Genomic DNA, 11,092 nt, shown 5'->3' on the forward strand with positions numbered 1-11,092 from the left:
TTATAAGAAAAAAAACATTAGTACAGTACTGTAATTATTTCAAAAGTTACTATTTTACCCTAAACTCACTTCTATACTTGAAAGCTCAAGGATTGATTGATATTTTTGAAATTCTGAACTACATGGAAATCTTAAGATGTCCCATGTATATGTATATAAATGAGTGTTATCTGTATCCTCAGAATAGGATAAACTAATAAATTTCAAGGGTACAAAATAGGATTACTATTTGTGAACTGTAATGCATCCCATTACTCTGTACTTCTGTCCGTTCAAAATGAAACAGTAGTTTTTATCATTGTACCCTTTACGAAAGGGAATATTCTCATGTAAAAACTTTCAGAAAAATACAGAGTACAGGTCACATAAAGTTCTACCACCGAAATGCAAGCATGGTTGATACTTTATATATTTAGCTTTGTCGCTTTTTTTAAACCAGCAAGTCCTGGACAACTTACCATATAAATGAAAAATATGTATATAATCATGTTATAATCACTTTTATACTATAATCAATTCCCCATTGGTATTAGCTTGTGACTTATTTTTACTAAGATTTAAAAAAAAATGCTGTAGTAAACACCCTTGTATCACATATATTGTCATTCTGTCCAGTTTTCTCTATAGAAACCAATTTTTAGAATTTCTGGGCAAAGTATATACACACATTTCACATGCTTTTTACTTACTAGTTTTTATGTTAGACAACTTCTGATTAACCATAATTTGGTTTGATAAATGATTAAAAGTATTACATTATAATAATTATTTATGGCTTATTTGATTTTAAAAGAATGTTTTAAAACAGGCAATATACTGTAACAAAATATTTCCTTATTTCCTAAGTATTCTTAAGAGAAATAGTATCTCAGGACTTGGATGAAGGAATGAGAGAAAAGGGGAATAATGATTAACAGCTTAATTCAGTTGATCTCAAATGCTTAGGGGGAAAAGTTTTTTTAAAAAGTTCAAACGTATGCCCTGTTCAGCATGTGATAACACATATCCTATATTCAGTGTCCTGAATTGATGATGGTGCATGCCCCACAATCACTTGCTCTGTTGCTAACAATCAGATATTGATTACGAATGATAAAAGCAGAATAAGAATTAAAAGAAAAATAAATAAGTTGCAGTGATTACTATTTTACCCCAAACTTGTATTTCAAACTACATACACTGTTTTGTCTTCAGGAAAACTACCAGTAGGAAGAACATCCAAGAGATTTCTAAACCTCTGTGCTTTGTCTCCTTTAGAATTCACAGAGTTAGAGGGAACTGATGCCCAGAGATACATAGTGATGTACTCAGTTGGGTAGTAGACAGGGTAATTCATGGGTCTTAATGCTGTATTTTTTCTACAACACAGTGCTTCAAAGCAAAAGTTAAAGTGTTATACTAAGGTAGTGTAGCATGGTAGTGAAGCTGACTCCCTAGATTTGAGAAAAACTTTTACAAAAGTCTTAATTGTGTATATTTATACTTTGTAAGTAACACAACTCACTGCCTCTTTAAGCAGAAGAAATGGAACATACTTAAAAGTTACGTTGATGACAGAGTCATTGCAATACTTGCAACTTACTTTATTGTGGGAGATCAGTGAAATACCTTCTAGTAATACTGAGATGTATAGAAAATGTCCCTAAATTAAATGCCCCCACTGTTTTAAGTTAAACTGTATTGTTGGCCTGGGAGCAAGGGTAACAGGGGTAGTTTTTCCTTGTAGTTAAGCTTTGAGCTGTCACTTCCTATTTTAATTTTTGTGCCTTCCTATGACAGCTCTTCTGATTTTTAATTCTTAACTTGTTTTGGTGTAGTAGATTGCCAAGTTTATTGAAGTTTTAATCATAGTTTACCTGTAATTGAGTCACTGGGATCTCCGTAAAAGTTTGCAGATTCTGACATATATTCTTTATAGGAGTTAGAGTATGAAAATTGTAGTAGCTATTTTCATCACCCATCAGACTTAGTGTTTATTAAGTAGAGCTAAATTATTAAATATGTGAATATTACTGGCTTTTTCCTGACCACACTTAATGGTGATTTCATAAGAGAAGGTATATTATTCTGGTTTCCTTGCCAGACTTTTTTTTTTTTTTTAATCACATTTATTGAGGCTTAATTTTCATATGGTAAATCATGTATACATGTTAAGTTTACAGTTTACCACTCAGATCAAGATAGGGAAAATTCTCATCTATTGGAGAAAGTTTTCTCATACTTCTCTGCAGCCATCCTCCCCAACCTGTCACTTGCCCAGGCAAATCACTCATCTAATCTAACACCACAGATTAGTTTGCCACTTCATCTAAATAGAAGCATATACTATGTAGTTATTTATGTCTGGTTTTTTCCTTCAACAGTGTCTGCCAGTAATATTGCATTAATTGAAAGTTACATCATTTTTATTGCTCAGTAGTAGTCTATTGTGGATATACCACAGTTTATCCATTCATCCATTACTGGACATTTAGGTTGTTTACACTTTTAAGTTGCAATGAACATGCATTCAAGTATTGCTGTGATCATTGTTTTTCCTTCTCTTGAATAAATACCTAGAAGTGGAATTCTGGAGTTATAAAGTAAAAGTATATGTTTAACTTTATAGGAAAGTGCCAAACTGTTTTCAAAAGTGGTTTTACCATTGTACATTCCCACACTCACCATTTCTGAGAATTCAAGTTCCTTGCTATAATTTAGGGAATTTTACTTTCTCATTCTGCCACAAGAGGAATTTTTAATTTCATTAGATTAACACTTTGCTAATATAATTATTATCTTTTAAGAGGAAAGAAACACTTTGCAGATGAGCAAGATCGAAGCCTATAATCAAAACATGACAGCAAGATTATAGAACACCCTGGCTTCATAAGTTAACAGAAAGGTGAATTTTATCCTCAGACTTTGAGCAATACCTTTAATGGCTACCCATGTGAGAGCTTCCTATAACACTTCTTTCAGAGTTCCGGCTGCTGCCTGAATTGTAAAAGCTGCAATAGAAATATGTTTCTTTACTTCTTTCCAGGCCAAACGAGAGTCGACTTTATTTTCAATATCAAAGATAGCATCATAGATGCCAGGAAATGATTCTCCAGCATATTTGTTGTGGCTACTTGGAGCAAATATGATGTGCCTAAAACAAACAAAAAAAACAAAACAAGGCAAATTGAACTAAAGTGTATACATATATTTCATATGCTTTTTGTTTCCTTTTGTTAGACCACATTATGTTTCCTTGTGACATTCACTTCTGTAACTACAACAGGAAGACAATTGATTTGAGATACTTATGCAAATTATAATTTTAAGCCAAGAAAGGAGCTAAAATATGCATTTGCTAAGACGTATCTCACCAATCATATACCATGTTGCAAATGCAAAACAGTTGGAAGGAAGTAGGTTCTTGTAAGTTGTGCAAAATAATCATTCAGCTGCCCGTGAACACTCACAAGCATGATAATATGTAAGTAAATGGATGTTTTCATAGGAGATTGAGAGAGATTATTTTTGTGTTGCTTTTAAAAAAGATTAAACAAGAATGACAATTGTTCCCAATACTTTTTAAACATTAAAAAGCAATTCTTTGTAGAAGCCTGTATTCCAAAATGTCGCAAATGGTAAGGATAATGAAGTTCATTCCACAAAGGTAGAACAGTTACATGTGGGTTGCCCACAAAGACACCCAACTTTTGATCTAGAAAGAAAGTTTTATAATTGCTTTTCTACTTCAATATAAGCAGCTCAAGGGATCAAGCTACTTCTTTCCCCAATAAGTATGTAGAATTGTGCTTTCCAGAAAGGGATATATTTTATTAAAAACATCAGGAATTAGGTCCAATAGTCCAACCCCAGAGCTTATTCTAGAATAAATCTGTATGAAGCAATATAGAGCTCCATATAAGTCAGTATTAATAATCAATGACAAATCTATAATACTTATTTACCAAAGTACATCAGGATTTATTATCTTGGCTTTTAAATCTTCATATGGCCTCAGATGGATATTTTTTATTAAAATCAGTGTAAGTGCTAAGCTGTTGATAAGCATTGGTATCCTGACCTGTATATGAGTCAAGAAATTAGAGGTACAAGTCATAGGTATGCCTAAGTATACTTAACCCTCTTCTGGAGAATTGTAAAGGAAAAGTATAGCAAAAAAAAAAAAAAAAAAAGGATTGACGGAATAGATTAATCTTTGAATCATTGATCTGGTATTTAATATCTCAATGACCTTTGGAAAATTGCCTAGCTTATCTAAACTTGTCCCAGATGTGTAAAATAATTGAAATAATATAGACTCTGAATAGAGTAGTGACTGAGTGGGTTGTAGAGTGAGACTGCAGAATACTAGCATATTTACTATCACCAGAATACTGTCCACTATCAGCCTTGTGGCCTTGCACTGTTTATTTAACCTCCCTGTGCCTGTTATCTTAAAAATAGTGATGATAAAAGTACTGTCCTCAAAGATTGTTGTGAAAATCATTAGCTATTATTCTGAAGCTAAATCCTTTTCATAATTCTCTCAGATAAGAAGCAGGCAGTGAAGTAAAAGAAATGATCGACAATTGGTAATGCTTAAGCAATTCAAATACCCTTTTGTGAAATGGTAGACTCAAATAGCTATTCTAGTCCCATAACCATTCAAACTCTGGTCTGGTTCTCAAGGTTTCAAGTATATGATGATTTAATTACCCTCCACAATGAACATTTCTGAATTTTTAAGAGGTATCAAGAACTAATGTAGCAGACTATAGAATACAGCCAACACTTCATGGTCTTTCTTTTTTCCTCAACCTTTCCCTCAGTACATAGTAATTATTCACTGATGAGTTATGATAATGCAAATGTTTTTAGAATTTCATAATCAAGTGCTTTGCAGTTTTTAAAGACTTTTACAGTATTTCACTTGATGTTTGCAAGAAAAGTAAGCTTTATTTAATCCTTTTTAGATTACATTACAGAGTGTGTTCATTTTATATTCCTGCTGTGCAAATTACCACAAACTTAATGGCTTAAAAAACACGATTTTATCTTACAGTTCTATAGGTTAGAAGTCTGAGTAAGTCTCACTGAGCTAAAATCAAAGTATGATCAGGGCCACATTCCTTCCTGGAGGAAGGAGGGGGAGAATCCTTTTCCTTGCTTTTCCAGCTTCTAGAGGCCTCCCACATTCCTTCACCATCAAAATCCACAACTGCATTTCAGACTGAGTCTTCCTCAATGGCATCGCCCTAACTTTCTCTCCTGCCTGACTCTCACAGTAAGACTTTTAAGGACCTTTGTGATTACATCATTGGGGCCACCAGTATAATTCGGAATACTGTCCCTATTTTAAAGTCAGCTGATTAGTAACTTTAAATTCCATCCGCCACCTTAAGTACTCTTTGTCATGTCATGTAATATACTCAAAGGTTCTGGGGTTTAGAAAATACACATCTTTGGGAGGCCATTATTATGCTTACCACACAGAACAATTAATTTATGTGGAACTTTCATTAGGGAAAAAACAAGAAGAGTAAGAGAATATAGAAAATGAGCTCAGTGGTAAGTAAGGAAGGATTTGTTACTTATTTGTCGTTGTGATAGTTTCAATGTATTACCCACAACTCAAAAATAATAAAGCTTGCAAAATTTATCAAGCATGCTGCTATGGTCTGAATGTGTTCATTCCCCAAATTTGTATGTTGAAACTTAATCTTCAGTGTGACAGTATTAAGGGATTATAGCCCTTATAAAAGACAATGAAGGAAGTTAGCTAGCCCTTCCATCTGTTCTGTCAACTCAGGACACCCTGAAAATAATGCCATGTATGGGACAGGCACTCATCAAACACTGAATTGGCTGACACCGATCTTGCACTTCCCAGCCCCTAGAACTGTGAGCAATAAATTATTGTTTGTTATAAATTACCCAGTCTCAGGTATTTCAATATAGCAGCAGGAATGGACTAAGACACATGTTTTTTATTCACAATAAACATTTAGTTATGCTTCTAAATTTTAAGATGAATGTTTTATATATTCCACACTAAAAACATTTTATTTTAAAATATGTACAATATTTTCTGATTTATTCATTACTGAATCTCAACTCTTAAATCAAGTTTAACTTAAAGCTGCCTCCTTAAATATTTTAAGTTCAGCCTAAAGGTTTCTCTGTACATAGTAAACAATAACCTAAATGGAGTTGTCAACAAACTCAATCTACTCTTGTGCCAATCACCAAGTTTTGGCCAATCAAAGGGGGGCAGTTCAAACTGTGTTCAAATAAGGTAAACTCTGAGCTATAAGCAGTCTGGCTGTTTCTATAACTCATTTCCATTTTCTGTCACTTTCCTTTTGCTGTCTATAAATCCTCATCCATCACGTGGCTGCACTGGGGTCTCCTGAGTCTACCATTCTTTGCTCAATTAAATGCTGTTAAATATAATTTGGCTAAGGCTTTTCTTTTAATACATATATAATGCATATACATATATATAATGGCTATACATATATACATCAGATTAGTCTAATTTTCTTAGTCTAATTATCAAATTCTACATGCTAGAACAATTTTATTACACAACATATTTTGTAATCTCTCCTTTCTTGAGGTTCATGAAATAGCAGATCTTTTTTTTTTTTGGAGACGGAGTTTTGCTCTTGTTACCCAGGCTGGAGTGCAATGGCGCGATCTCGGCTCACCGCAACCTCCGCCTCCTGGGTTCAGGCAATTCTCCTGCCCCAGCCTCCTGAGTAGCTGGGATTACAAGCACGCGCCACCATGCCCAGCTAATTTTTTGTACTTTTAGTAGAGATGGGGGTTTCACCATGTTGACCAGGATGGTCTCGATCTCTTGACCTCGTGATCCACCCGCCTCGGCCTCCCAAAGTGCTGGGATTACAGGCATGAGCCACCGCGCCCGGCGTAATAGCAGATCTTAAAAATGTCATTGATCCGTTATACATATTGAAAATTTTTACTTTCAGATTTTATTGGATTTATAAGATCATTTTTAATCTGATCTACATTGCCAGATGAGAAAAAAATTATTTTGAATTAAATTCTTTAAGACAAATGAGAAATTCTGGGTAGCTGGAATTGGTATTATAACTACATTTCTCTCAGCAGTTATTGGGAAAAGTGTGCATATGCTGTATGTCATATCAGTCCATAAAGTAATCCTTATGATCATTAAGGAAGAACTTATTTCCATACTACTGCAGTAGACTAAAACAAAAATAAGAATTAGCATTAGAATATAATCTTAATATTCAGCTAATAGTTCAAAATGCATTTTTGAAAACATGGTTATCCTTGGAGGACAGTTTGGCAGTAACCTAATTAAATTTGAAAATGTGTTTACCTTTTACCCTGCAATCCCAGGTGATTATATTAACAAATGTTCAAACAGGACACAAGGACATCTATACTGTGTCAATACTTTTCATAATAGTAAGTAATTGGGAAAAAAAAACTAAAAATAAGATGTGGGGGAGGGGGTGCAGAGATGAGTTCTAAAAGCCTGTGCTTGTAATTATCTAAATGTTAATATTAATCATTAACATGTATAAGAAAGGTAACATATAGACCTTTATTATTATTATTATTATTTGCATGTTATTTGATTATAGACTTGTAAAGTTGCAATTATCATCATCTTAATTCAGATGGGAAAACCCTAGAAGTTACTTGCTCTAAATCACATATCCGCAAGTGAATTGGAATACAGATTTTCTGGCTTTGAATTTTAGGACCTTTCTAATTTCTACTAGAGAACCACTGTTTAAAAGGACTTTGAGCAAATAGAGATCATCCAAAGGCATGGAGCCAAGACACTGCAAGAGAACATGATGCAGAGATACAGATAGGAAAATAGAATACAGAGGCTTCCTGACTTAACAGTGGGTTGTGTCCTGATAAAACCATCATAAACTGAAAATGTCACAAGTCAAAAATGCATTTAATATGCCTCATCAACCAAAGATCATAGCTTGGCCTAGCCTACCTTAACTGTACTCAGAACACTTACAGTAGCCTACAGTTGGGCAAAATCTTCTAATGCAAAGCCTATTCTATAATGAAGTGATGAATATCTCATGTAGTTTATTGAATACTACACTGAATATGAAAACCAGAATGGTTATATGGGTGCTTAAAGTATGGTTTCTGCTTAATGTGTATTGCCTTTGCACCTTTATAAAGTCAAGAAATGAAATCTAACCATTGTTGAGAGCCATCTCAAAAACCTAAAATATTATATGGAAACAGAGTTAGACTTATTTTATTTGACTTTGAATAACAGAACAAACTCAAAGAGAAAAATATTACAGGAAAATAGATGTTAGATCTTTATGAAGAAAACTTTCTAATAATTGGACCTTTCATAAAGTGAAATGGGCTTCCTCATGAGGTAGTAAGCTTCCCATCACTGGAAGATTCAGAGACTGGATAACTTAATTTATCTGAGATTCTATAGAAAGGATTCATGCAGAAGGCTGAACTAGATGAGCTCTAAAATTCCCTTTAAGATTATACAGTTTGAAGATTTTGTTAGAGTTCTTTTTTAACTATCCTTTACCATTTTCACTCACAGCAGAGCAATAAACAATATGAAATTTATTTTTCTAGTATGTATTATACTATTATTAGATGCACAATCTTACCCAAATTCCCTTTAGTGTACATATTTGCCTTTCACCCATCTAATGGCATTAAAGCTGACTTCAGGTATGCTGACAGGTTTTGGTCACAGTGATGTATTTGGTGCCCTTTAGTGGATCACCTGTTGTTTCCTTACCTATAGAATGGCTTTTCTGGTAAACCAAGGGGATCAATGAATGCTCTTTCCAGGAGCATCAATTGGTCATTCATCATTCTCACTGCAATGGGACTTTGAGAAGAACATATATATAATTATAAACCAAACTACAGAATCATGTTTCAAAATAATATTAAATAAAAACAAGGCTTGGGAAAATACATTTCTAAAAGCGATAAATTTTTAACAAAATGAATATTAACACAGTAATGCTTTACGTGGTGAGCTAGAAACAATAGCAGGATCATCTTTGTAATATTACAGTCAGGAGAGAGACCTAATGGGAAATTGTTTGTTATATTTTTCTGGATCACACATCAATCAAAAAGTACTCAAAGACATTCTTTACTTCTTTCTAGGAAGATAGCCAGGCCTCCTGGAAAGGTAGACAGAGTGAACTCTTAAGTTATTCCTGATAAGTCTTTCAGTTCTACTGCATTAAAAAGGAGCAGATAAAGGAGGATAACAAAGACTGAATGGTTTCAGAAGTCTGTAGGTGGGTAAGAGATAGCGGAACACAATGGATAGGGAATCCCTTTTTACACTCAGACTATCCCTTTAGGGAGCTGCATAAGTTCCCTGAGCTCCCCTACAATCCAAAGGAGAATGAGGTCCCTTAAAATAACTGATACAGCTTTCTTCCAATATGGGAAGTGCCAAAGTTTATTCTGATCAAGTCTGAAAAAATAATCGTGACATGGACTCTACTGTGGATAAATTTATGCTTGTTACATGGTATTTACTTTGAATGTACTTTATTTTCAATTTAAAAGTGGAAAGAAATAAAATGCAAAAAAATTGTCAATGATAAAAGAATTTTTAAATGAGTACATAGGAGTACTGGACAAAGGTCTAGTAAAATATATTACAAATGCACTTAAACCCATAAAGCTATGAATTTCCAGCCATAGTCAGAACTGTCATCATGCAAACTCTTAACGATGGGCCCTTTTGGCTCTTGTCTCTTTGGGATGAGATTTTAGTCTACCATTGAGAGCAATGCTCCCAAACTTTATTGTTATTTTAAATCATTGGATGTGGGGGTGGGGGGTGTTAAAACACAGAATTCTAATTCATCATGTCTTGAGTGGGGACTGATATTCACCTTTCTAACAAGTTACCAGGTACTACTGCTATTGCTGGTTTGCAGACTGTAATTTGAATAGCAATGATTTAGGAGTTAATGCTAATATGAGTGAAAACAGTTCATTCTAGTAACCAGATTGCTTAAAAAAAAAGGTAGGTATTTGAAACTTACTTGTTAAGATCAACTTGTATAAGTCGTCTATGAAAGTCTGAAGCAGCCTCTGAGAAGTTTTTCACAGCAGAAAATAAAGAGTCTTTTTTAAAAATAGAAAGGCAGAAGAAAAATTAGCACACGTGCTACACATTTCAGGGCTTTGCTTTCCCACCCTCCCCATTCCAAATTGACACGACCACATAGATGCCAAAGCCATTTTTCTACTGAGTCTTCTTGCAGATCCATGAAAATTAGCAGAAAATATAACAAAGAAATATTGTATGAAAACAAAAAACGGCAAAATTGGTTCTTAAAGGAAATAACTTTCAAAAATCTAGGACACAAATAATTCCTTAACCCATAGTTTACCAGAAACCCAGCATTGTTAATTTATTCATTCATTCAAATACACACTGTGACAACAAGTATATGCTACACACTGGACACAGCTATGCATTAGCTATGATTCTGTAATTGCTACAGGGCAAAAAAATACCAATTCTTGTTTTCAAATAGTGTATTTAAGATCTTGTTCAACAACTTAGCTGTGACAAACTGATATATCCAAATACTGAGAAAGAGGATCAGATTTGGTCTGGTCAGAGTCTTCTTTAATTCACAATGCTTCTAAGGAAACTGATTAGGTTCTTAGTACAGTCATACCTCAGTTTCAATGGGGCCTCAGTTCCAGGAACCCCTGCAGATACCATATTCCATGGAAGCACCTCCCTTATATAAAATGGCATACTATTTGCCTGTTACCTACACACATCTTCCCCTATATTTTAAATCATCTCTAGATTACTTATAATATCTAATACAATGTCTATAAATCACTTCATGTACATTCAATGTAGTGCTCAGAGCACAGCAAATTCAAGTTTTGCTTTTTTGGAACTTAGTGGAATCTTTTTTTCTGAGTATTTGTGGCTTGCAGTTGGTTGAATACATGGATGCAAAACTCACCAAGAGAGAGGGCTGACTGTATATCATATTTTTATTACAACAATGTAGTTATTTTCCATATTTTCTACATAGGACTTTAA

General features: G+C 33.9%; 1 protein-coding gene across 1 annotated transcript; it reads right to left on the reverse strand.

The window, feature by feature from the left end:
* Window positions 1-2,865: 2,865 nt before the first annotated feature.
* LOC116563211 (N-acetylated-alpha-linked acidic dipeptidase 2-like) lies at window positions 2,866-10,160 on the reverse strand. The gene is made up of 3 exons (XM_032295803.1): window positions 10,065-10,160; window positions 8,786-8,878; window positions 2,866-3,133 (listed from the first exon to the last, which is right to left on the reverse strand). The coding sequence occupies exons 2-3, from the start codon at window positions 8,860-8,862 to the stop codon at window positions 2,944-2,946; spliced, it is 267 nt and encodes an 88-aa protein (XP_032151694.1). The 5' UTR covers window positions 8,863-8,878; window positions 10,065-10,160; the 3' UTR covers window positions 2,866-2,943.
* Window positions 10,161-11,092: the final 932 nt, after the last annotated feature.

The sequence above is a fragment of the Sapajus apella genome, unplaced genomic scaffold (assembly GCF_009761245.1).
Source record: "Sapajus apella isolate SASKATOON/1434 unplaced genomic scaffold, GSC_monkey_1.0 scaffold34, whole genome shotgun sequence".
Taxonomy (NCBI): Eukaryota; Metazoa; Chordata; class Mammalia; order Primates; family Cebidae; genus Sapajus; species Sapajus apella.

What these genes read in the sequence shown, in the direction of transcription:
- LOC116563211 (XM_032295803.1), bottom strand. Translation starts at nt 8,862, where the DNA reads ATGATGAATGACCAATTGATGCTCCTGGAAAGAGCATTCATTGATCCC. An exon ending in CCAGAAAAGCCATTCTATAG is followed by an intron (nt 3,134 to 8,785) that starts GTAAGGAAACAA and finishes TGTTTGTTTTAG; the next exon opens with GCACATCATATTTGCTCCAA.